The sequence below is a fragment of the Hoplias malabaricus genome, chromosome 4, assembly GCF_029633855.1.
Source record: "Hoplias malabaricus isolate fHopMal1 chromosome 4, fHopMal1.hap1, whole genome shotgun sequence".
Lineage (NCBI taxonomy): Eukaryota > Metazoa > Chordata > Actinopteri > Characiformes > Erythrinidae > Hoplias > Hoplias malabaricus.
Window position 1 is genome coordinate 31,731,971 of NC_089803.1, and position 27,970 is coordinate 31,759,940.

General features: G+C 39.0%; 1 protein-coding gene across 1 annotated transcript; it reads left to right on the plus strand.

Annotated features, from left to right (window-relative positions):
• On the plus strand, positions 1-27,922 carry lamb1a (laminin, beta 1a). Its single transcript, XM_066666989.1, has 33 exons — positions 1-99; positions 840-1,012; positions 2,071-2,206; positions 3,784-3,857; positions 4,417-4,605; positions 4,712-4,775; positions 4,906-5,108; positions 6,865-6,985; positions 7,307-7,495; positions 8,586-8,762; positions 8,873-8,985; positions 9,264-9,343; positions 9,858-9,993; positions 10,091-10,249; positions 10,431-10,558; positions 10,690-10,810; positions 11,095-11,302; positions 13,494-13,637; positions 13,796-14,027; positions 14,652-14,815; positions 15,045-15,269; positions 15,493-15,710; positions 15,920-16,016; positions 19,324-19,693; positions 20,093-20,277; positions 21,909-22,150; positions 22,484-22,690; positions 22,798-22,942; positions 23,833-24,040; positions 25,128-25,269; positions 25,631-25,807; positions 25,954-26,113; positions 26,723-27,922. Exons 1-33 carry the CDS (start codon positions 75-77, stop codon positions 26,860-26,862), a joined length of 5,352 nt encoding a protein of 1,783 aa, XP_066523086.1. The 5' UTR covers positions 1-74; the 3' UTR covers positions 26,863-27,922.
• Positions 27,923-27,970: the final 48 nt, after the last annotated feature.

Below are 27,970 nucleotides of genomic sequence, written 5' to 3' on the forward strand. Positions count from 1 at the left end.
GGACTGAAGCCTGGTCAGAAGCTCAGGAGACTGCAGAGGCGCGAGGGAGAGGCAGACCGTTATACATCGGAAAGATGTTACATATCGCAGCCCTTTTGTGTAAGTTCTTCTACTTTTACTTTGAAGATTTTCCTCACCCTCGGGGAGTTTTCATTCATTTAATAAACAGAACAAAGGAGCCGGCTGTTTCTAACGGAACAGTGGTGCAGAGGTAGCGTCTAGAGCTGAGGTGAATAAGTTGAGTTTGTTTTTCCATGGACAAGCTACACTATTTCTTTTTGTTGGTTTTCAAGGATAAATAATTTAACACATCTTCCACAAGGAGCATACTTAAATTTCAGTGAACATTTTTTTTGTTTATTTGCTGAGTTAATGCATAAAATAATGCACAGGCAAAAAAAATAAATAAATAAATAAAAATTGGTTTTAGTTTTACATTCAACAAATGCAATAATGCCTTAAAAATGTTTGTTCATTGGTGTACAGTTATTTCCATATAGACATTAAGCATGTAATTTGGCCATAAGAACACAGACTTTTGCATAAGACATATATCCAATGTGTTAATTACCCCATAATTTAAATCAACACAAATATTTTATTGAGTTAAATGATTTACACATTTGAATTCAGTAAATGTAAAGGATTTTCCACATGCAGTTTTACAATATGGACTTTATCATTTAAATGTGAGATTAAAAGGTCTTCAAGTGAAGATTACTTTTCATTACAAATATTCATTTGAAAAGAAATTCTTGTTCTGTGTTCTTATAAATATTTGATAGAAACCATAGATGATAATGAAAGAAGGGTTAAGTGGTATGTGTTTCTGTCCACAGGTCTGGGGGTTTTGTGTGTGGCTGATGTTCCTGAGCGTGGAGATGTGTGCACGGAGGGTAGCTGTTATCCCGCTACAGGAGATCTGCTGATCGGCCGAGCACACCAGCTCTCAGCCACTTCAACCTGTGGTCTTTTAAAACCCGAACCTTTCTGCATTGTCAGTCATTTACAGGTAACATAAAGATCATATTTTCTGTGCTTGTGATTATTTTTCTTCAACAAATTCTCCACCCATTGTGATATACACTAGCTGACTTAATTAATGTCCTGCTGTGGAAAAGAGTCATGAACAAGAGACTTCAGATATATGCAGTTATTCTCCTGCCTTGCCCTGGGCCTTTCTTTCTTCATGCTATAAATCTTTGCACATATCCTCGTCAAATGATACACAAGCAGTTAAACATTAAGTAATGTTAGACCACCTTGAGGAACCTTTGTTCACATTTTAGCATTTCAAGTATATCTTTTTAAATTATCTGAATTTCCAGGCTTAATGGTAAAGATTTTATTTGATAAAGCAGAGTCTGAAATGAAAAGCATGCAGTTAAACATGCAAACTACAATTTTACATGCAGTTAAAATGTTTAAGGTGTTATTTTTTCACTCATTGTATCTTCCAGAGACCTTCAGGGCTTTCATCTTTTTTGTTTCTACTAGAAAGCATTATTTCTTGTGGGTTGGTTTGGAACATTCCCTGTTCCTGCTTGAGAGATTGCACAATTTATAAGGCTTTCATTCAAGAGAGAAACTCTGTTCTGTCTAGACTACTTCCTGAAAGACCAAATAAAATTGTCATAGATCTTTAGGGGGTTCTGATGCTATCGCCCATGATGTGGGCTCATTGTTGATGTCCAGATTACAGGTTTTGAACCTTCAGAAATATTTCTTAGAAGAGCAATAATTCATGTTGGGAATGACTGGCTACTCTGCTGCCTCCATCTTTGTAGGCTTATCAGTACTGCTGTGGTTGTTTGTAGTGGTGGTCACACTCATAAAAGCTACCTATCTGAAATGGGGCCTGTGCTGTCTCCAAATCACTGAGACTGTGACACAGGCAGTCCTTATCCAAGCATTGAGACAATAGCAATTAGCATAAGTTGAGTCACTTTATGCCAAACCATTGAATAGAGCTTTGAAACATTTTTCTCATTTTATATTTGCTGAAATCTAATGCAGAGTGCCTGTAAAGCTGCTGATATTTTCCATTTTCCACACCCCCGTCCATTGTAGGAAGAGAAGAAATGCTTTGTGTGTGATTCTAAGGATTCCTTCGATGAAACAGTGCATTCAACAAGTCACAGAATCGAGAATGTAGTGACAACATTTGCCCCTAATCGACTGAAGACCTGGTGGCAGTCAGAGAACGGTGAGTTAATAGGTCTAATGTTGCTACTAATGACACCTCATTTTTTGCAATTGTCTGTCTTTTTTTTCAAGTTACTTAGTGATATATTCTCTTTTATCATACATTTCCCATGAAGAGATCTGTGTTTAGGCTGGGCTTTATGATCCCCAAATTAGTGCTCTTTAGTTTTTTTGTTTCCAGGTTAAACGGGAAAGACCATGGTGATTCAGCCATTTAGTTCTCATGGGAAAAAAGAGCACAGTTAAACAATGCTTGTAGGCAACAGCTCTCTCCACAAGCTGTTTAGCCCTCTGTAATCACACTATTGGTGGGAGTTCCATCTTCAAAGCAGGCACCTAATAGCTTACCAGTTAAGATGATGACCTCAATTTTAGGTGTGGAATGGCAGCTTTTTCCCTTAGGAATGGTCATCCCTGGGCCTTGAAGAAAAGTGGTACAGAAAGTAATTTGCTGAATAATATTCAGTGATGAAGAAGTGCTTGAAAAACGAACATAACTTTGTTGTCCAAAAAATATGTAACTTTACAAGAGAAGGAAAACACTTATTAACTTTCAGTGGAAGTCAATGTGAAAATTATTCCACGTAATTCTAGGGCATGTCTATTGGTCCATTCATTATGGAATTTTCACACTATGTTAATGGAGATACAAGTTTTTCATTGGGCAGAAAAAAATCTTTTACACAGCAACACAGTAATCCTTCCGTTTATTCCCCTTGGGCAACAATTGTGTTGAATTAACTGTTTTAGGAACACTGTAGTTTTTAAAGTTTAAATTTATTGTTTAAATAAAAGTATTAGGGTGTTGAAATTCCAATGTGCTGCTGTGGCATATCTTAACCAGACATGCTTTATCACTGGAGTGTGGGAGGGAGGCAGTAATCCCTTGGATTGTCCATTTCATGGGAAAGGGGGAATGTGAATTGAAGAGAAAAGGGAAGTAAAGGACATGACTGCAACCAGAGAGGCCTGTGAATGTAAGGTCCAGTTGTTTCAGAGAGGAAGGCAGGAGGTGGGAGTAATTCCGAGGAGAGGGGAAGCAGTTATTCATCTGAGTATTGGAAGCCAGCTGGACACATGGGTCTGGGAGTCACAGGATGCAGACATTATGCTAAATTATAAATTTAGCATTTTCAGGCCTTCATAAATCCACTGGCACATTTCCAAAGGAAACAGATGTTATTGTGCAACTGCAGATCCCTACTGTAAATGGAATTGTTCCATATTGTACAAGCTGCAGATGCTACCATTAAACATTTTATTGTCCCTACTGTCTGTGTTGTTCGGACAATAAGACCCCAGTTTCAGAAACAACTACCTTGTTCACAGTTGGGTCTTGTTGCAAGTGTGGTTTTCATATTAGGCCTTCATTTGGGTATGAATCTAATCACTTAGGCTAAAAAAATATATATATATATATATATATATATATATGCACACACACTTCATTTACAATGTACAAATATTTTCTTTCTCTCTCTCTCTCTCTCTCTCTCTCTCTCTCTCTCTCTCTCTCTCTCTCCCTCTCTCGCTCTCTCTCTCTCTCTCTCTCCCTCTCTCGCTCTCTTTCTCTCTCAGGCATGGAGAATGTGACCATCCAGCTGAACCTGGAGGCCGAGTTCCACTTCACCCATCTCATCATGACCTTCAAGGTAATTGTGATGATAGAATGAGAGACAATGTCAGGTGAGAACAGGCGTGTTTGTGTGTTTGTGTGTTGGAAGTCAACCTAATCCTGGCCCCAGGCTGAGGTGTCGTATGGGGGCTGAAGCTGCAGGAAGGTGAGAGGAGGGGCTGATTGTGGATCAGTGTGTTAGCGCAGTGGGGGCTGGAAGAGCTCCAGCTGTGTGTGTGACTGAGACTCTTGGAATGTAACTGATAAAAGTCTCACTGCAACCATTCATTTACTAAAAGGCCTTTTTTTGCATATGGGATATATCATGACAAGTCCTTGGTCTGTAAATTAACATATGCACATGTTAGTATAACAGTGGGAGACCTATGAGTGGTTTAACAAATATGGTGCTGTCCTTAACTAATTATACAATTACAGTTTTTATTGGTTAAACAGCATATTTTTCTTAGACTGTAATAAGGAATGAAACATGCAGTTGATCCACAATAGTATATTCATAGTTTGCTCAGAAAAAACAATTGAAAGGACAGTGAAAGGGAGAATTCATGTTGCTCTCATCTGTCATTTCCTTCTAGACATTTCGTCCAGCTGCAATGGTGATTGAGCGCTCAGCTGACTTTGGGAAGACATGGCAAGTGTACCGTTACTTTGCCTATGACTGCGAGTCGTCTTTCCCCTCCGTCTCTCAGGGACCCATGAAGAAGGTGGACGACATTATATGTGACTCTCGCTATTCTGACATCGAGCCATCTACTGAGGGAGAGGTTAGTTTTTATTTAGATGCTAAAAGTGAAATACAATATACTGTTGAATGGCTTCATGTTATGTATATTACTCCCTGTTTTTTTTGGGGAAAATGTATTTTTCTAGGTCATTTTTCGAGTACTAGATCCAGCATTCAGAATAGAAGACCCTTACAGCCCCAGGATTCAAAGTAAGAGCAACACTGTAATAGACAAACGGAAGACTGATGTTTATCTAATTACAGCTGAAACAGCTGAAAAAAAACAAGGCCATACAATTGCATTGTTCTTTGCATAATTATCTTTCCTCTTATTGTATAGATATGCTCAAGATCACCAACTTGAGGGTGAAATTCACTAAGCTGCACACACTGGGCGATAATCTGTTGGACTCACGCATTGAGATCAAAGAGAAGTACTATTATGCTATTTATGACATGGTCGTGAGGGGCAATTGTTTCTGCTATGGCCACGCTTCAGAGTGTGCCCCCGTCGATGGAGCAGGTGATGTGGTAGATGGAATGGTAAGTATAACCGCACAAAACAAATGGCAACCACAAAGTGGTACCTATGATATTTATATATAACTGTTGGTACTCTTTAACTGGCCCTGTTTTCAGTAAATACTCAGAAAAATGGAAAGTTATTCTTGAAGTGGAAGTGAAAATTGTGATTTTATTGTTTAAAATGAATGCATATTTTGGTGAAATGGGTTTAATACTCATGTTTTTAACTGTATTGTGTATGACAATTTTTTGGATGTTATAAACATTTACAGGCAAATGTCTGAAGTAAGACCCCCTTGTAATGTTCCACAGGGATTTTCAGTCCTTTTGGTAAAGGAAGCTGGCCGTGATTATTTTGTCTAGGTTTTTTTTTTTTACCGTGTTCAGAGTGGAAAAATACACTGAAGTCAGTTTCTCATGGGAAGGAGGCATTTGAATATCTTTGTACTGCACAACAGGCTGCTGGGCCATTTCAGATCTGTTTCTTATTAGGCTTAAAGAAAAGTGGACTGTGTAATGATTCTCAGATTGAATAGTGCTTTATAATTTTTACAAGTCAAGCTCTGATAAACACAAGCAAGTGTTTGAAACTATTCTGCATGCAAAACTGATTGTGGCATGCATGGGCGTGTGTGTTTGTGTCTACCTTGAAGATTGTATATGCAAGAGCAGGAACAAGTTCCTGTTTAGTCTCAGTTCGTCATTCTCTCAGCATCTGACTGAAATCACTTCATTGCCTAACAGAACTGAAGAGAAATCCAACTGGATCCAGTGTCAAAACTTTCTCTGAATATTGTTCAAAAGTCCTGTAATGTATCCAGATTTGCTGTAGTAATGATACAGTACAGTGAGAGCCTACTTGAGTGTGTGTCCGCTGCCAGTGCTGGCGCTTGTTAATGCAGTCCAGATGCTTCCAGTATAAACATTTTCTGCTGCCATCTGGATGGGGATGTTGTATTAGTTTCAGCAGCTGTATCTTTCAGCTAACTTCCTGTTGCTAGAAGTGTCTGCCTTCTTAGTTTAGAGAAGGTCTCAATGATAGCAATGAATAAGAACTAAGAAATCTTGTGAAAAAGGAAGTCTTTTGAATTTGGTGGTTGTTGTAAATCAAGTAGTATTAAATGGTCCCTTTTTTCCATTTCCTTTATATAAAGCATATGTGAATTGAACAACATGCCCAAACATGCTTGTTTTTCATTTAAAGCCATGTGTGTTCAGTAATATTTTTTTGGTTGTCCACAAGACACATTGAAGAGTTTTAAAGGTTCTTTTGATATCTTGTTTTTTTTTTCAGTGGAGTTAACAGTCTTTGCTACAATTATCAAATAGTTGTGTACTCTAGACATTCCAAAATCCTTCTTACCACATGTGAAACCATATGTGGCTTTTTAAAGCTTTGCAGACTGTCTGATAGAGCCCTTGTACCTTAAGTCTGCTAAGACTCCTTGCTGTTGTAAGATCAAAGAGGCCTTTTTTTTTAGTGTGAAGATATTTCAGCTTGGATTATTATATTTGGCCATGGTAATTTGACACGTCTTGTTTGGGAAAGAGAATTTAATGGAACCTCTATGCTATTTATTTTGGATACAATTTACATTCTATTAGTTTTTGCAGCCCTTATTTAAACGGAGGGCCACATATTTTTTTTTTCTGTGAATACTGTATAGTTATTGTCACACTATTTTGATTTTAAAAATATTAATTTATTAATAACAGATTCTGATAAAGACAATGATGTTAAAATGTTTTAATTATCTGACTGCTTTTCCTGTAGGTACATGGCCACTGTATGTGTAATCACAACACAATGGGTCTGAACTGTGAGCGCTGTCAGGACTTTTATCACGACCTGCCCTGGAGGCCTGCAGAGGGACGCAACACTAACGCCTGCAAAAGTATGATATTTACTGAAAACATTGCTTAAAACAAACAGCCCATATGTTGGCTTTCATGTCCTTACTGCATTTACTACATTATTTACGTATTTGTATATATTAGCTACTAAAAGCTAATGTCTGGTAATTTAAAATTATACGTTGAAAGATTTTACATGTATCTAGGTGTAACACATCTAGGGGTCACACATATTTTTGCCCCAGAGTTTGAGTATAAACATCCACTAACATCCTTTCTCTGAATATTAATAAATGAGTGAATGGGTTAATGAATGACTTTTGAATGAATGTCTTCTAAAGAATGTTTTTAAATCTCTGCAGAGTGCAACTGTAATCAGCACAGTGATTCATGCCACTTTGACATGGCTGTGTATCAGGCCTCAGGCAACGTAAGTGGAGGAGTGTGTGACAGCTGTCTACACAACACCATGGGCCACAATTGTGAGCAATGCAAGCCCTTCTTCTACCAGAATCACGAAAGGGACATCCGTGACCCCAACATCTGTGAACGTAGGTGCCCTCTCTCATCTCGTCTCAATCTCATCCCTGCTTTCTTCAGTCATCTCTTCCTCCTTGTGTCTTGTCTGGTCTAGCCTGAAAGGCATGTCTGCTTGCGTCTTTGAACCTCTCCTTCTGTTTGTGGTTGGGGCCATGGTGGGAAACACCTGGCCTTTGAAGTGTTCCCAGTCATTGCAGCGCTGAACACTAACCTGCCCACAACGCAGCCATAGGTTTAGTTTCTCAGTTCATTTTTGTGTGGCTTCTGTGGTTTTAAATCCACTCTCTTGACCACAAGGCAAAAATGTGAGACAAGATTTGAATCTGTATCAAACCACACACATAGTGTAATTGCTAGAGTCACATAGTGCTAAGTGCAAACACATGCCTGACATTTAATTGCCTAATTTTAATAGGCAAGTCATTTTTTTAATTTATATCAAATATTATCCCAATTTAAACAGCTATTGTTTCTTCCTTAACCATTAGAATGCTCAGACAACACTGAGCAATGGCTTAGTGATGCCATATTTACGTTTGTAAGAAAAAAAAAAGGAAATAAATCACATCTGTGGGCAGCATGGTGATACTACAGGTAGTGTCCCAGCTCCAGGGTTCTGAGTTTGTGTGCTAAATCCCCACCTCAGTAGTGGGAGGAGTTCTCCTTGGCTTTCCTCCCACAGTTCAAAAACGCATTTTGTAAGGTTTATTGCAAATGCATTCATAGGTGTCAGTGTGTGAATAACTGAGTGAGTGTGTGATGCCCTGTAATGTGCTAGTATCCTGTCCAAGGTGTGTTCATGCCTTGTGCCCAGTGATTCCGAGTAGGTTCCAGAACTGCCACTACACTGAACATAACAGACAATGAATTACTTAATAAAAAAACAACTTTTTGGTTTTGCGCCTCTTGGTCTTGGTAGTGAAACAAATAGATAGTGCTGGAAGCACAGCCTTAATGTCCTTGTTGTGTTAAATATTTTGATTTCGTGTTGGAAGGTGATCGTAATGGATGCTTATTTTATTTTGTGTGCATATGACAGACACTGATTGCTCTATACAGTTTTGTAAGTGTTAATATTTTGGTGTATATGTCTTTCTCTAGCCTGTAACTGTGATCCTGTGGGCTCTCTGAATGGAGGAATCTGTGATGCGCTGACAGATGTCTCTCTTGGACTGATCTCGGGTCAGTGTCGTTGTAAGCCCAATGTGGAGGGTGACCGATGTGACCAGTGCAAACAAGGACATTACGGCCTTAGTGATGACCCACTGGGATGTAAACGTAAGTCTGTAGGCATATTGTTTGTATTGTTCCCCATTAAATTAACCAATTAAAGCTGTAATGTATATATTTCTTAAAGGGATTCAAGTTGTCTCTCTTATTTTATGCAGCATGCACCTGTAGTGCTCTGGGGACAGTCCCTGGTGGAAGTCCTTGTGACACAGACTCAGGAAACTGTTACTGTAAACGTTTGGTCACTGGGAGAGATTGTGACAAGTGCTTGGTAGGTTATACTGTACTTTTTGGTATGCATTATTATATTTGTCAATTAGTTATAAGTCTCTTTACCCTCTTTACCCCCTCTTTACCCCCCACCCACACACACACACACACTAATCTCTAGGCAGCCCTTAGTTTTGTTTGTTTATTCATTCAACTCAAATGTTGTAAGGGAGAAAACATGGCTCCCCACTGTAAATCACTGATTCGTCTTGGGAGGTCTGACATAAACAGACAACTAAGTACCGCAGAGAGTGTTTTAACAAACTGTTCTTTTCACAGCCTCAGCACTGGGGGCTCAGCAATGATATGGATGGCTGTAGGCCCTGTGACTGTGACGTTGGAGGAGCTCTCAATAACAAGTATGACATTAACTTAGTCTGAGTTAAATATATACAATGATTTCCTGTTGTGCCTAATTTGTAACAGGCTGTGTTGGTTTGAATATTGAACTTTGAACAAACTGTTTGTATATGAATGCAATATTTGATAATTAAAAAATAATTTGTAAATGTGGATTTTAAGTTGAATTTTAACTAGTTATTGAAAAATGTATAACAATTGAGTTTATGTTTGCAAAAACAGCAGTAATTATGTATTAAACACTATATTTACCAATGATTAATACAAGTGACGTAGTGAATAGTTTATTTAAATAAAATATTCATTAGATGGGATGGTATTAGACTTCCAGTTTAGCAGTAATTATACCTTTATATACTAATTTCACCAATGATGAACACAAATCTAAACTATTTTCATAATACAATCAACTAAATTATGTCATGCATTTATAGGTGCCAAGTGTTGACCCACATTTATCTTCCTGCTTTATTAATGACTGATTAAAATACATCTGTTTTCTGTGTTCTACAGTTGTTCTCCAGAGACTGGTCAGTGTCAGTGTCGTGAGCATATGTTTGGAAGGCGCTGTGAGCAGGTGGAGTCTGGCTTTTATTTTATTGCTTTGGACCACTACGTTTATGAGGCAGAAGATGCTAAGTTTGGACCAGTAAGTCTCTCATGTCTTATTTCTATTGAAGTTTTTATGCTAAAACATAATCCAAGATCTCTTTTCAGAATGTAATCAAAATTCATTGGTTTTCTAGGGTGTGACCGTTGTCCAGAGGCCAGTTCCTCAAGATCGCACTCCAACCTGGACTGGTATTGGCTTTGTGAATGTTCCAGAAGGAGCTTATCTAGAGTTCAGCGTTGACAATATCCCGTTCTCCATGGAATATGACATACTCATTCGTTACGAACCTCAGGTTATTATATTCCACTGTAGTAAATTGTATTTACAATTGTTGTAACTGTTTTTATTAAGTGCTACTGATAAATTCATTACAATTTTTTAAAGAAGATGGTTTTATACTGAGCACAGGAGACACATTCATTCACCTTACGTTTTCATATATTTTTAATTTATGTGTGTGATTATGTGTATAGCTTCCAGAACAGTGGGAAGAAGTGCTGATGACCGTCATCAGACCTCGTAACATCACTGCTGACAGCCGCTGTGCCAACACCATGCCAGATGATGACAACCAGATTGTGTCTCTCCATCCTGGCTCCAGGTGTGTGTATGAAAGGGAGAGAGAGAAAGACAGAGACAAACATTTTTTGACATATGTTATTTTCAGGGCCCTACTGAGAGTATGAAACAAAATTACAAAATATCTTTCATCACACTGTGTGTTGTTCTCAGATTCGTGGTGCTGCCCAGGCCAGTGTGTTTTGAAGAGGGACTGACCTATACTGTCCGCTTGAGTCTTCCTCGTTACTCTACCAGCAGCGACATCCAGTCCCCCTACACACTCATTGACTCGGTACTTTCCATCTTACAGCTACACTACACTTACATCTTACTACATTGAATCTTAAACCACTCCTGAATAAAGATGCACACTTTTAACATACTTATGCATGTTTCTTATGATATATTCTCATTATGTATTTATTGTCTATAGTTCCAATTTTTTTCTGGTTTTCTTGTTAAAGTGGTGTATATGAATCTATTCAATTATATTGTAGGTCTGCATGATATAAACACACTCTCACAGTCACATGTATTTAGCAAACTGTGTTGGTAATTTTGCTCTTTATTTTTTAGATTGTACTGATGCCGCACTGTAAGAATCTGGAGATCTTCTCAGGCTCAGCGACAGAGGGTGGTGATCTAGAAACCAACAGTGCCTGGGAAACCTTCCAGAGATATCGGTGCCTAGAGAACAGCCAGAGTGTTGTAAAGACACCTATGCCTGATATCTGCAAAAACTACATTTTCAGTGTGTCTGCTTTGCTGCATCAGGGGGCTAAAGGTGTGAACAAACAGCCTTTTTACACACATACACACACCCGCTTATGCACGTCCCTTCTTAAATCATTCTCCCTAGTGTTTTCAGTGCCTCTCATTTCAGACTAAAGCATTCACATTTTTTGAGTACATGTCTGTTGTCAGGTTTTCTCTTCCATGTCGTTCTCATATAAAGCTCTTTACTGCTCTTTTTCTGCATGCCACAACTTGCGCATGTGCCCCTAGGGCCTTACATGTTTCCTGACTGAGGCAAACTTTGTGTAAACTTCACCTGCTGTCAAAAAGGAACAAAGAAAAACTCTTAGAAACAGGAAACAAACAACATTCATCACTGTTATTAGAGGTTTATGATCCTGCTGGTGGAATTTACCTAGAAAATATACTGGCCCCAAGGATATGAATTTATTCAGATTAACATAAGTCTGCTTTGAGGAGGAGGTAAAAGGGAGAAAGCGGGAATCTTTGACATATACAACACATCCTCTGCCAAGTGAAATCACTGATGTTCAGTAATACTTTAATGAATAATCAGTCATTGTTTATACATCTTAGGAAAATTACATCATAAGCATTTCAGGATGAAAGAAGCAGCTTTTAGTAAAGATATTTAGATGCAACTGAGAGGATGTTTCAACCCCAATTCCAATGGAGGTGGGACTTTGTGTAAAAAATAAATAATAACAGAATACAATGATTTGCAAATCCTTTTCAACCTAAATTCAATTGAATAAACTACAAAGACAAGATATTTAATGTTCAAATGGATAAACTTTATTGTTTTTTTGCATATATTCACTCATTTCTAAGTTGGGACAGGGGCAACAAAAGACTGGGAAAGTTGAGGAATGCTCAAAAAACACCTGTTTGGAACATTTCACAGGTGAAGAGGTTATTGGAAACAGGTGAGTGTCATGACTGGGTATAAAGGGAGCATCCCCGAAGAGCTCACTCTTTCATAAGCAAGGATGGAGTGAGGTTCACCACTCTGTGAACAACTGTGTGAGCAAATCGTCCAACGGTTTAAGAACAACGTTTCTCAACGTACAATTGCAAGAAATTTCGGGATTTCATCATCTACAGTCCATAATATCATCAAAAGATTCAGAGAATCTGTAGAAATCTCTGCAAGTAAGCAGCAAGGCCGAAAACCAGCAATGAATGCCCGTGACCTTCGATCCCTCAGGTGGCACTGCATTAAAAACCGACATCATTCTGTAATGGATATTACCACATGAGCTCAGGAACACTTCAGAAAACCATTGTCAGTGAACACAGTTCGTCTCTCCATCGACAAAAACTCTACCATGCAAAGCGAAAGCCAATTATCAACAACACGCAGAAACACCGCCGGGTTCTCTGGGTCCAAGCTCATCTGAGATGGACTGATGCAAAGTGGAAAAGTGTCCTGTGGTCTGATGAGTCCACATTTCAGATTGTTTTTGGAAATCATGGACGTCGTGTCCTCCGAGACAAAGAGACAAAGGACTGTCCAGATTGTTATCAGCACAAAGTTCAAAAGCCAGCATCTCTGATGGTATGGGGGTGTGTAAGTGCCCCTGTCATGGGTAACTTACACATCTGTGAAGGCACCATTAATGCTGAAAGGTACATACAGGATTTGGAGCAACATATGCTGCCATCCAAGCAACATCTTTTTCAGGGACGTCTCTGCTTATTTCAGCAAGACAATGCCAAACCACATTCTGGACGTGTTACAACAGCGTGGCTTCATAGTAAAAGAGTGCGGGTACTAGACTGGCCTGCCTGCTGTCCAGACCTGTCTCCCATTGGAAATGTGTGGCGCATTATGAAGCACAAAATACCACAACGGAGACCCTGGACTGTTGAGCAACTGAAGTTGTACATCAAGCAAGAATGGGAAACAATTCCACCTACAAAGCTTCAACAATTAGTGTCCTCAGTTTCCAAACGCTTATTGAGTGTTGTTAAAAAGAAAGGTGATGTAAGACAGTGGTAAACATGCCCCTGTTCCAAATCTTTTATAACGTATCGCAGGCCTCAAATTCAATATGAGTGAATATTTGCAAAAAAAAACAATAAAATTTATCCATTTGAACATTAAATATCTTGTCTTTGTACCGTTTCAGCAGGCTGTCAAATAGAAAACAAGAGGAAAGACATTGAATGTGAACTGCAGAGTTTCAAGTCTCTTTCTTTCTCTCTGTCTCTCTCAGCTTGTGAGTGTGACCCTCAGGGTTCCCTCAGCACAGTGTGTGACGCTAACGGTGGACAGTGTCAGTGTCGGCCCAATGTAGTGGGCAGAAACTGTGACAGGTGTGCCCCTGCAACCTTCCTCTTTGGACCTCAAGGCTGTAGATGTGAGTCTAATTTTGTTTACATTTATTTCAATCACTACAAATATGATGCTATTGAAAGTTCTTTTTTTCTGAACACATCTGAGAAATGTGTAGCTGTCCTTATTATGTATTAAACATTTAGCTGTTGGATATTTTCTGCTCTCTTCCTCAATCTCCAGCCTGTGAGTGCGATCCTCAGGGATCAGTGCATGCATTCTGTCACAAAGCCACTGGTCACTGTGAATGTGTTCCTGGAGCATATGGACGTCAGTGTGACCGCTGTCTCCCAGGACACTGGGGCTTCCCTAACTGCCGGCCCTGTACCTGTAATGGTCATGCAGACCAGTGTGACCCCCATACTGGTCAGTGTTTGCATTGCAAGGACCACACCACTGGCCACAACTGTGAAAGGTTAGTATATATGCGTTAAGACTGTTGGCCAGCAGTAAACATTTTTTTTTTTTGGTTTGTTATACTCTGGACCTGAAATGAAAAAAACTCACATAAACACATTTTAAAATGTAGCAATAAATGTATATTATATTTAGTAAACAACAGTCCTTTTTATATAAAATACTAAAGTCAGATATCAATAACACATAAGTAAAGTGACTTGTAGCGAGTACTAAATGTTGAGGTTATTTTGTCTTTTCTTAACCCTGATATTTTCAGCTTAATACTTGTGCTTCTGCCTTCAGTTCTGTCTTCAACAAGTTAAAAGGTATGCTCGGTGGGGTTCAGCTTGGATGATTGATCTGACTAGTCAGGAATGCTCCACCTTGGCCATCAATGAATGCCATAGTTCCTTCAGTAGTTTTGTTTTGATTCATAGTCTTTCTTGGAGCAAGGTTTTTGAGTTGAAATATTTGCTAGGACCTAAACAGTTAAATGATTTCTGTACATGTCACACTACTGCTGCTATGCTAAATGGTGTATTATTATTTCATTCTTTTATAGTCATTGTTTAATTTGAAGTTGGACATTGGTGTTAAATAGTGGAAATTTTGCTCAATGCCCTGCCTCTTGTCTTTGCAGATGTTTAAATGGTTATTATGGAGACCCTGTGCTGGGTTCAGGGGATCACTGCCGTCCCTGCATGTGTCCAGACGGCCCGAGCAGCAGCAGACAGTTTGCAGGGGCTTGCTACAGAAACCATGACTCACACCAGGTGTTCTGTGTCTGCAACCAGGGTTATAAAGGTAACTAATAATGCACAGTGCAGAGAAAGATGTCTTATGTCATAGTCCATGCTAAAACGTGTCTCAGTCTGAAGCTATAAATTACATCTATTTATAGACATTAGTAGGTTGAATGTAATTTCAACATTCATGTACATGTCTGTAAGCAGTTAATGGTTAATGCAGCTGTGAGTTATTTATTATTTGCATCACTTTGTTCCCTCTGTCTTTCTCTGTCTACTTCATCTAGGTGCCAGATGTGATGAGTGTGCACCTGGTTATTATGGTAACCCTCATGTGGCTGGTGGACAGTGCAGTCCATGTCAGTGCAATAACAACATTGATATGGTGGACCCAGGGTCCTGTGATGCTCGAACTGGTGATTGCCTCAAATGCTTGTATCACACTGAGGGTGAGAGCTGCAACCGCTGCAAGTTGGGTTACTATGGCAACGCCCTTAGCCAGAGCTGCAGACGTAAGTGTTTGTGCTTGCATTTGTTTGATCATCACCCTCAGATCAGTTACATAGTGTGAATATTTCCTGACAAATAGAAAAATAGTAATGCTAAATACCAAATGTTAGGTCTAGAATTGTATGTACATGTTATTGATGTATCATTGGCCATATTTTAAATGTTGATGCTTTTGCAGCTTGCAGTTTTATTTCAAAAGAATAATGTCTTGTGTTATGAATACAGGGTGTGTGTGTAACCACATGGGCACCAGGCAGGAGACCTGTCCGTCAGTGGGCGAATGCCACTGTGACCTGAACAGCGGACAGTGCCAGTGTCTGCCCAATGTGGTGGGACAGCACTGTGACCTGTGTTCTCCAAACACTTGGAACATGGCCAGTGGCCGTGGCTGTGAAGACTGTGACTGTGACCTCAACCACTCTTTCAGCTCCTCCTGCAATGAGGTGACCTGTCTTTCACAATGTGTCATTGTTAGTATCAGATGTACATTGTAATAGATAATGAGGCTATTAATTAAACGGTCAGTATGGCTGTGTTAATAATTTAATTACTAGGCACAATTGTATATTTACTGCAGTTTCTGGGTGTGTTTACATCTTGTTTGTTTGTTCATTTATTTATTTATTTATTTGCTTGCTTTACTTTATTTTAGATAAGTGGCCAGTGCTCATGTAAACCTGGTTTTGGAGGGAGAACATGCAGTGAGTGCAGAGAGCTGTTTTGGGGTGACCCAGAGGTCAAATGCCATGGTAAGTCAGGAATTTTACCTTTTACAGAATATTACATGTAACAAAGTAGTTAAATTAACTTCTGAAAGCACTGGTTATATGCAGTTAGGCTGTACCGTTTAACACTAAAATAATCATTAAATTGCTTGTGATTTTACTGCTTATTTGATCTGGTCGTATGGAACATGGTCATACTTTACCCTTATAGAAAAGCTCTCCATGCTCAGTTTGATTAGGTCCAGATGTGCTTTACCATGACTATCTCAGGGGCCATGGGGGCTGGATCTGTCCGAGCCTTCCAATAACCTCTCCTCCATTACAATGCACCTTTGTTCTTGAGGGTTTTCCCCCTCAGGGGTCTTTGGTGGCTAATGCAGTGCCATTTTACCAAAAGCACTCTTTGTCCCTAACAGCACTAGAGCGTAGCATACCATGTCTTACAACACTCTCTTCTGACATAAAGAGCCTAAGACTTGATTGAGAAGCCACTGGTGCCTCAGATTCTTGAAAGAGAAAATCTGCTGAGAAAATTTGATGTACTTACTGAAGAAGTAGTGAGTGTAATACATATATGTACAAAGCTGGGTGCTAATGTTTTGACATCAAACACACAAGTTCAAACTTTTTGTTTAGATTTAGCTATAAAATTATGTCCCTGAAAGGTATTTCTATCCAGCTACTCGCCCTGTTACCATTCATGAACATTTCAGATGTGTTGGACAGAATGAGATTTCGGCTTTGTCCTTGGTTTACATTCTTGGCTGAGATTTTCCTCAAGCTGGGGGTGAATGGCTTGTTTCAGGAAACCAGGCTTTAGCAGGGCAGGGTTTATGTTGTCTCCCTGAAGAAGAATCAGTGTGTTGACAGAAATCTCCCTCACTGTTTGCTTGCTAGACGTAGCCGGAAGCTCCCCACATGTTTCTCTATAATCCAGAAACCCCCTCAGTACTCGTGTTGACTTACCCTTAAAATGGCCCATTCTACTCCAGCAAAGGAATGAGAACTTTCTCTGTTTAGTTTATTTAACTATTGCTTTTTTGTGACTGTGGTAATGCTCTTTGAGCAAACTTTTTAACACCCTGTGACTTTTTAACCTCTAACCAAGTGTAAAATTAGGTAATTGAAAGTTAAAGTCTACCAATCAGTGCAGTTTGAATTTAGCAATGTATATACTCTGTTTTGTGGCTGAAAAAAAGGAAGTCCTGTAGTTCGTTTAAGTTCATTGGACTGCATACAGAGATTTAGCATTTTCACAGGAGACCCAGGTTCAGGTCACTTGTTAATGCTGTCATGAATATTAAACAGCTGTAAAAAATGCAGTGTGCAAATGATCTTTGTTGCCTTAAGTGGTTTGCGTATCAAATGTTTCTTTTGGCACAGCTCCATCAGTTTCCGCAGTGCTAGTGTGAATATGTGGAAAATGTTGACGTCTCCACACCTTGATTATAAATGACTGTTATGTTATTCCGTTTCTTAAAAACTCTACAGACATAGTTGTTACCGTAGATAGTTCTGATTCACATACTAGAAAAATAAAAACATTCTGTTTAAAGACTTTCCACAGATTTGAAGTGTAGGATGGTACACATTTTTGACCAATTTATGTGTGTGTTTTTAATTGATATTTGGGCTGAATGGATACGGTAAAGCTTTCCGTAGTTTCAGTGCTTTGTTCCCAATATATGATCGCCAATCACATTGCATTACTACAAACTTTTATTTTACTCATTCTGTCATTGCCAGTCTTAATGGTGATATTTTATATACCGTGTCACCACATTAACATAATTCCCTGGGGCCTTAATAAGATGTCTGTAACACACAAAGTAACACAAGAATCAAATGCCTGAGCACCGTTCACACCTTGTCTAAAAAAACCCTCTTTAGAATTGCTAATTTAAGTGCCCGGTCCTTTAAATGATAATGGGTCACTGATAAACCCCACCTCCAAAATCACAGCAGGGGGAAGTGAGGTATGGAAGTTCTTGTTTTCAACATATTCGCTTGGGTCTGTTATTCCTCCAGTCTCATTTTTGTTGATTGAGCTTTGTTCTGTAATTACCCCACTCTCATGTTTGTTTTATGTGATTTAACCCCACCTTTGCACACTCACTTAATGGGAGTAAAATCAGAGTGGCCTCATAGTCTGAATCATACAAAACACTGACTGGGTTGTGTTGTTTTAAAATTTGTAGTATGACACTCATGATACACAAATGCACTAAAAAGGATTGTTCTCTTAATTCATGTGTTTGTAACATAGATATTGTAACAATAAAATATCCTATAATTTATTGTACAACCCAAATTTGGTTAATATTAATAATGAAGAACACCCCATATGCCCCTCCCCTTCCCCCGTCAGGCCCCATGTCATTTCCACATACACTCACCATTTACACAAAAGTCCTAAACCACTGCTGCCTGCAAGAGTCACATTCACTGCATACTTCCAGCAAGACACACACTTAGGCCCCATTTACAATAGCAGGATTAACCTCTGAGCTAACCCCTACTTCCACATAGCCTTTTGTCCACATTAGGACCCTGAGGTGACAAAGTCCTTTCTAGGGTAGTGTGTGTGTGTGTGTGTGTGTATGTATGAAACACTTCATGTTGGAATGCTTTTCAAGTAAATGGACTCTCTACGATTCAACCTTTGTGGGGGATGTGAATATAAGCACATGAGTTAAAAGCAGGGTTTGTGTGCTTTTGGGGGGCTTTTTGTGTCTGATTGGCTAGAGTAACAGCCTGGCGTTATATTTGCTCAGTATCTTGCACCTCAATGTGTGCTAGTTTAGACTCTTTTGTTTCTAAACATTCTGAGACTTCCCTTGTGCTCTTGTGGTGTGTTAGAATATGCAGCCTGCTCTCCAATACCTCTCTGTTTATTAATCCAGCCCCTCTCTTAATCTCTCAGTCCACACCCCAGTGTTCTCCATTGCAGACATAGCACAGAACACCTGCGATTATGTCTTTATACCCAGATATCTAGCTCAATTGTTTGTTTGTTTGTTACTTTCTTTTTTATTAATAATTTCATAGTTTCAAATTGTTATACTTTCTTTGCTGTACAAATCTAGGTGAACTAATCAATACTATGATCAATTCAGAAATTATTTTCAAAATAACAGGAATATATTTTTTACATCAAAGTATAAAGAAGTGATTTAAACAAATTAAGATGCATGGCATACTGCTCTTTGTTGCATTTGTATTAATGTGTACCAGCAGATTTTCACAAAGCTCTTTATGATAATTTAATAATAAAAAAGATATTTAAGGAATCTTCTGATTTGATCCAAGATTTTTATTGTGTGATTTTCAGCATGTGACTGTGACTCCAGAGGAATTGCTGAGCAGCAGTGTAACAAAGTCACTGGTCACTGTGTGTGTGTGGAGGGAGTGTCTGGCCCCCGCTGTGACACATGTGCTCGTGGTTACTTTGGAGAGTTCCCCAACTGTGAACGCTGCCACCAGTGCTTCAGCGAATGGGACATGATCATTGGAGACCTCACCAATCAGACTCACAGACTGGCGCAAAGAGTCAACACCATCACAACAAGTGGCATCACTGGACCCTACCAGGATACCATCAATAATGTGGAGAGGAGTGCTAACTCCATCCGAGAGATTCTGGCCCAGAACCCTGCCACTCAGCCTCTCACAGAGATCCAGGCCCTGTTGGAGCAAGCTACGTATGTCATTAGTCATGTGTTCAAGCATAGTCAGCTTCTGATTGAACAGAAAATTCTGAAAACTGGGTTAGCCCCCTGCAATAAATGATTTTTAAGATTAATTTCAAGGCTGATTATCCAGTATCTGTTTTCAATTAATAGTAAATCAACCATGAACATAATATGTTAGTAGTGTAATTTATAAAAACGAGGATTAAAATCCAGACATTGCTGTAAGGTTCTTGGAATTTATGGGGTTAAATCACATCTCATGCCATACAGCAGAGGTAAATTGTGATCAATGTGTATTTAACATCCATAAACTGTTTTTTTTTTAATAAAGGATAAGGGTTTTTTTTAACGTATATGTATGTATATATTAAAACTACTTGTATTGAAATTTGTATTTGTCTCACCCAGAACCCTGATGGCTGAAATGAATGATAAGCTAAATCAGACAGAGGAGTTTTTGTCCCAGGTCACAGCTGATAATAACATTACTAGCACCAAGTTGGAAGCATTCAATGACGACGCTCAGAAACTACAACGCACTGTTGAAGAGCTGCAAGGCCAAGTTGAGTTTATGAAGAACTCGGATGTGAGTGGTAAGTACAGAAAAGTAATTTTGTTCAATCTTGCTGCAAAAGTATGGAGATAAGTATTAGGACAGACCTCATATTCATTGATATTGGGTGCTACATACAGTTTCATTGCTAGAGTTGTATAAAATCAAGCACACCAGCCATGCATATTCCAAAATGAGTTGTGAGTAGTGGGTGGCACTGTGGAGCAGCAGGTAGTGTCGCAGTCACACCGCTCCAGGGACCTGGAGGCTGTGGGTTTCAGTTCCGCTCCGGGTGACTGTCTGTGAGGAGTTTGGCGTGTTCTCCCCGTGTCCGCGTGGGATTCCTTCCACAGTCCAAAAACACACGTTGGTAGGTGGATTGGCAACTCAAAAGTGTCCATAGGTGTGATTGAATGTGTCGGTGTTGCCCTGTGAAAGACTGGTGCCTCCTCCATGGTGTATTCCCACCTTGCACCCAATGATTCCAAATAGGCTCTAGAAATTACAGGGTGGGCCATTTTTATGGATACACCTTAATAAAATGGGAATGGTTGGTGATATTAACTTCCTGCTTGTGGCAAATTAGTAAATGGGAGGGGGAAAACTTTTCAAGATGGGTGGTGACCATGGTGGCCATTTTGAAGTCGGCCATTTTAGATCCAACTTTTATTTTTTCAATGGGAAGAGGGTCATGTGACACATCAAATTTATTAGGAATTTCACAAGAAAAACAATTGGTTTTAACATAACTTTATTCTTTCCTGAGTTATTTACAAGTTTCTGACCACTTATAAAATGTGTTCAAAGTGCTGCCCATTGTGTTGGATTGTCAATGCAACCCTCTTCTCCCACTCTTCACACACTGATAGCAACACCGCAGGAGAAATGCTAGCAGAGCCTTATTCACAGCCACCATGGTCACCACCCATCTTGCAAAGTTTTCCCCTTCTCATATACTAATGTGCCACAAACAGGAAGTTAATATCACCAACCATTCCCAATTTATTAAGGTGTATCCATATAAATGGCGCACCCTGTAATTTAAGAGAGCTGGTTTTTAACTCTGTAATCTGACAAGTAAACCCATACCCCTATTCTAATTTCTTGTTCTGCATACACATGAATATCACAAACATGAATCCTGTGGCTCTGTCTAAATAATGGAGGTCAGCAGCAGTGTAGAGAAAGCTCTGAGAGAAATGATAAGACAATGAGATCTATATTTGCAGATATGTTTACAATATATATGTTTATATTTGTATCCATGTTTAATCCATGTTTACAAAAAGCAGCAACAGGAAGTTATATCATGTCTTTCTCTGAAATGATTGGCTGTTGCAAAGCAGAAATCAGATTGTTGCAGAACTCTGTAAAACGTTATTCCCATTATCTGATTTCCCAAGTGCATTTAAATGTGTTGATCAGATTACTCACAAAATCAGATTTTGTCCAGTTATCAGATTATTAAGTGCATGAAAATGCACTCACTAAGGCATTGCTGGGAAGAAAAAGTCCATATTAATGCCTGGATTAAAAACGGGACGTTACCACTGTTATTAGCTCAATGCATAAAATAAAATGGATTGGTTTTTTTTTCATTAAACAAAAATAAAATCCATTGTGTAAACTCTCTATGTTCACTGCATAAAAATCTTCTCTTTTTGTGTTTAGGAGCTTCAAACAGCATTAAAAAGTACCTCCAGCAGTCTGAAGCAGCAGAGGCCAAAGTGAATGCCTCTACCAGTGGCCTGGACAGCTTGGTGGAGCAGTCAGCCTCAGTTCGCAGAGAAACCGAAAACATCATGAATCAGACCAAAGAGGAATTCCAAACCAAACAGGATGAGCGTGCCACAGCCCTGGACAACTTAGCTGGACAGCTCGAGACTCTGGACTTGTCTGAACTCAGCGAGAAGGTAAAGAGTATATTTAAGCCTTAATGCTACCTGTTAGCTGTAGTGAGCCAGCTAATTGGTAGGCTGTAATTAATAAAATAGCATAAATCCAATTTTTCATGTATGATTCACTATTTCGGAGGAAACCTCACCATATGTAGAGCAACTGACTTTGGTAGGAATTAATATTTATTAAGAGAGAGTACCTGTTTATACAATTGTTTTTTTTTTTTTCTGAAAAGCAATCAGTAATAAAAGAGCTTTTATTTTTTGTTGTGAAATAAACACTAATGCAAACTCGGTCCCTCTGGCTGTAAGACTTGTGCAGTATTTAAATATCTCATTTGATTTCAGACGTGCGGCAGTCCTGCTGGCACCGAGGCCTGTGCTGACTCCCCATGTGGAGGCCTCGGGTGTGTGGATGCAGAAGGAAAGAGAAAGTGCGGGGGAGAGGGATGCTTAGGCCTCACAACACTGGCCAGTAATGCTTGGCAGAAAGCTATAGACTTTGACCAGGACATTGTCAGTGCCATGGAAGAGGTTGACAAGCTCTTAAAGATGGTGAGTGAAATATATTAACAAGGCTCAAATTGTATTTGTGATTAGTAATAGCTTTCAGATGAACTGAATTGAACTGATAGAACAATATGCAACTGCTGCGTCTTAAGGTTTCTGAGGCAAAGATGAAGGCAGATGAGGCCAAGATGAATGCTCAAGAGGTATTGTTCAAGACCAATGAGACCAAACGCCGTGTAGACAGCAGCAATGAAGAGCTGCGCAGTCTCATCAAGCAGATCAGAGATTTCCTCACTCGTAAGTTCACAATAAAATAGCGATTACATGGTAAACATAAGGGATGGTATACCAGGTAAGACACCGGCATGATGCAGAATGATATGCAGCTGTAAACATGTTAGAAAATTAGTCTGTCTGAAAATGTAAAGTCATATCTCCTAATACATTGAGAAAAGTAACTTCATATTTTAGATATATTTATCATAGTTAACTGCAATATCAGTAGGTTTAAAACATGAGTGCAACTTCCAGCATCTGTGAAAAATGTTACTCTGTCCCTTGTGTTTGGTGTAAACAGCTTGTTCATTGGTTGATACTTTTTAAAACACTAGTTTCTTCAGTTTTTATCAAATGACAAGGCATTCATTCAATGTCTTTCTGCCGGTCACAGGACTGTGTGTGTACTCTTGTTGCAAAGAATGGTTTGTGTAGGATTTGTTTCTGTACAAGCCTTTTATTTTACACAGCTGTGCATTTCCAGAAATGGCTGGACAATAATTATAATTCAGTATCAATAAATTTAGCATAGAATGTTTGAATAATAATATGATTTTTAAACACATTTTCAATATTTCAATATGCATTATTTACAACATCTATTATTGACTGTTGTTCATTACAGGGCACTATCATCAGTTCAGTGCACTCAGTTTAAAATTTATTATAGAAATATTAATACTGACAAAGCCAGTAAGTTTATATTCAATGGTGATGTCATGTTTCTTGGAAATGTTTCAGTGGGTTTTTGTACTGTTATCGGAATATGGTATATTGTATTGACCAAAATTTTGAAATATATTGTGATAAAATGTTTGGCCTTATTGTTCAAAAATGAACCATTTCCAATGGTTAAATTGAACTAATCTTAAACATTTACTCCACTCACATGCTAATTTTAACCCTTTCAGAGGAGGGAGCTGATTTGGAGAGTATTGAAGCAGTGGCTAACGAGGTGCTGCAGATGCAGATGCCCACCACTCCAGGCCAGCTGCAGAACCTGACGGCCGAGATCCGGGAGCGTGTGGGCAGCCTGTCAGATGTAGAAGACATCCTCAACCAGAGTGCTGCTGACATTCAGAGAGCGGAGAATCTACTGGAACAGGCCCGGAAAGCCAGGTCAGTATAGACTCACAAAACTGTTCTTTAATCAGACGTGGTACTTATTTCCATAGAAACATACACTATGTGCCACTTTTTCCCTTTTGATACTAATACCCATTATGATAATGAAACCTTGAATATCATATAAAAGAATGATTGAAACAATACACTTACAATGATTATTAACTCATTCAACTCCTGTGTTAGTATAAGTATAAAAAATGCAATAGGTCATATTAGCATTATTAGTTTGTAATAAAAAAAAATGGCATACTTCTTTGCCCCCTTTCACCTTGCTCGTCAGTGATCAGGACCCCACAGGACCGCCACAGAGCAGGTATCATATTGGTGGTGGATCATTCTCAGTGCTTCAGTGACACTGTCGTGGTTAAGACAGAACAGTGTTGCTGGAATTGCTAAACACTGTATACACTCACTGTCCACTCTGTTAGACACACCTCCCTTGTTGGTTCCCCTTGTAAATGTAAAGTCAGAGAGAGTAGGTTAACCTTTGTTGCATAGTTTGTGTTGGTCGTCCTCTAGTTGTTCATCAGTGGACACGGGACGCTGTGGCTGGTTATTATTGGTTTGGGGACTATTCTCAGTCCAGCAGTAACACTTAGGGCTTTAAAAACACCAGCAGCACTGATGTGTCTGATCCACAACACACAATAACCAGCACATACATGTCACTGCAGCACTGAGAATGATCTGCCACCCAAATCACACCAGCTCTGTGCTGGTCCTAACCACTGAAGAACAGGGAGAAATAGGGCAAAAAAATGTGTGCAGTGGAACAGATGGACTACAGTCTGTTCTGTAAAATTACAACACGCTCCTCTATGGTCAGGGGCACAGAGTGTATAATGAAAGAAGTGGCCATGATGTTATGACTGAACAGTGTATAAGGCTTAATCAGATGAAAATGGTTTATCTCAGAAGTTCTATTTTGAAGGTGAATAACAAATGCATTCCTAGGATGTGGTGTGCTGTCACCATCTAGTGGCCTAACGTGATCACAACAGAAGGCCATTGCCTAAGAGGTGCATATCTCATCTTCACGCCATGTGGTTTTCTAAGTAAACATCTCTTTTTGTTACAGAAAAGAAGCTTCAGATGTGAAGAACACAGCTCAGTTGGTGCAGGAAGCACTGGAGCAGGCAGAAAAAACTCAGACTACAGTGACAGAGGCTTTGAAGCAGGCATCCAGTGACATTAAAGGAACGCAGGATTTGCTGGTGTCTGTGAGTCAATGCTGAATAATTAACAGTATTATGTCTATTAAAAAATGATATGAAAAAAAAGATTTTTTTATTTTTCCATCTAGTTTAGAAGAAAGTGTTTTGTTTTAACCCAATTTTGCTGTTCAAAATACACACAGCTCCATTTCTTCAAAAATATTTTTACATTATTTGAACTTTCATTACTTTACTTTCCTCTTTACCTGGAATTATTTTTTTGACATACATTGCTACTTACACTTAACTTAACTTACACTTAAAACATACGTATTGCTTTACTGATAAATAATAAACTGAACAGTCATATAATGATGTTCTGGCGAAGTGTAGCTGTGGTGTGATTTGTCTGGTCTGTGGTAAACAGGTGGAATCAGAGACGGCCGATTCAGAGTTCAAGCTCAGTAATGCCACCCGGAGGCTACTGCAGCTGGAAAAGGATGTGGCTCTGCTGAAGGAGAAAGCCTCCAACACGTCTGCCAGTGCTGAACAGACAGAAAGAGAATCAGATCGTGTTAAAAAAGCTGCAGAGCAGATCAAAAAGGTGCATATATTCTGACAAATTTATAATGTGTTAATGGCGGAATAATTACACTGAGCCATACCTAAGACATCCCAAATACAGTATGAAAGCACAGATGCGGGTTATGTGTCTGGTATATAATGCTTGTTGTGTGTGTGATTTTACAGAATCTGGACACAGAGCTGAAGGATAAGTACAGCAGTGTGGAGGAGCTGGTCACTCAGAAGGCACAGGGAGTGGCTGAAGCAAAGAAAAGAGCTGTGATGCTCCAACAGGAAGCAAAAGACCTGCTACTGCAAGCTAGTGGCAAACTACAACTTCTGAAAGGTACTACTAGGATCTGTCTCGCTGGAATCTTTAATCTGAATTATTCAAAAGAGTGTTAAAAATAAACACAATGTCGATAGCTCAACACATTTGTAACTTTCAGTATTCAGTGTGGATGGTAATGTAGACTCCATGCTCTAATCACAGAAATCAAGTTATTGGAGTAATATACATAAAAAATGGCAGTAATCAGATTAGTTCGCTTTCACAATTACAGCATGTAAAGGTCACATGTTTGACAAGGCAACATCAGCCAGGTGTATTCTTCATCTACTCAACATGCCTTTGAACATCAACAGTTCTGTGCTGTGACGGTAATAATGATAACAGCTTGTGGATTTGTGAGATAGAAAGGAAGCGATATCAAGCTGAATGTTCAGAGTGTGTGAACTTCATTAATTTACCAATTTATGAAACAAGGGAATGGGATTGAGAAGATTATGCTTTAAATCTTGTAAGATCTAGTCATTGTACCTTCCTTAAACAATCTACACCACATTGATTTCCGTTTTATGTTCATATACGTGTAATAATTCAGCCTGTACAAACACGAGAGCTGTGACGTCTATTTAATGCTTTTGAAAAACTGATGAAATAATGTCCCCACAGATTTGGAAAAATCCTATGATGAAAACCAAAAGACATTGGAGAACAAGGCCAATCAGCTGGTGGATCTTGAGAAGGCTGTGAAGGAGCTGCTTCAAGAAATCAGTCAGAAAGTCACTTTATACAGCACCTGTCTGTATTAACCACAGAGCCATTAGGCATAAGACAATCAGTGATAATTTAAGGCAATAAACACAAGTAATTAGACTGTTCCTGACGGATGGATGCTACCGTCACTCGTATACCAAAAAGCTAATGATAAATGAATGTAAAGGCAAAAGCCCCATTTGGCCATGTGACTGCAAAGGCCTCTGCCAGTTTCTTCCTCGTTTTGATTGTGTATGATCATCAACCAAATAAACCTTTCATGCAAATGATGCCTGTCCCCTTCAGAGCTCTTCTTGTTTTCACCCATTTTTAATCAGATATATCCAGTCCTGGAAAATGATCCTGTACACTGAGAACAGATTAATAAATGTAGAGGCTCTGTCTTTTATGAAAGAAATAAAAATATATCTTATATAGCCTAATAATAAAGACATTGTAGGTGGGCAAAAGATAAAAAGAGGTATTTACAGCTGTTCTGTGATCATCCCGATGTTCCCCTTCAGTCTGGACCACACAATGTCGCCTGCCCTGCTCCACTACCAGAGTTCATCATCTCCAAAAAGGAAGTAATTATCTCAGAGCAGAACTGTAGGAGGCATGCCCTGCTGAAGTGAGGATGAGGATGCATCACTACTGCTGGAATGCAGATAATTGATTAACAAAATGAGCGAGTGTTCCACATATTTTTGTTAGCTTTTATCGGTGGTTGTATTTAAAATAATTTCCATCTAGTTTGTGTTTAATGTGATACCAAATATCTTCTACAGGATTTACATCTCGACTCTGACCAGAACAAAACATGAGCCTAATGGACTTGTTCTCAAACTAATTACTGGTGGTCTGTGCAGTGTGAGCAGGGTATTGTTGAAAAATAGCAACTGATCTTTCCTGTTTAGAAAACGTTGAGTGAGAATCAAGTTTGTTGATGATCATTTGTTTTTAATTTCTCTAAATTCTAAAAAGCTGAATGTGTTTGATGTGTTTATCACTTAAAACCACAACTAATGATATTCTACCAAGACATACCAGAAGTTAGTTATGAATTCAGTCATAATTTACAGCCTATGGTTGTGTGTGGAGCTACGAGAAAGTAGAACAAAGCAAGTGAGGCTGTAGAAATAGGGCATAAATTGTGTTTGTAAT

Coding starts and splice junctions, on each gene's coding strand:
- lamb1a (XM_066666989.1), top strand. CDS start 75: ATGTTACATATCGCAGCCCTTTTGT. Junction 19,694..20,092: donor GCCCTGTTGGAGCAAGCTAC/GTATGTCATTAG, acceptor TGTCTCACCCAG/AACCCTGATGGCTGAAATGA. Junction 24,041..25,127: donor GAACAGGCCCGGAAAGCCAG/GTCAGTATAGAC, acceptor TTTTTGTTACAG/AAAAGAAGCTTCAGATGTGA.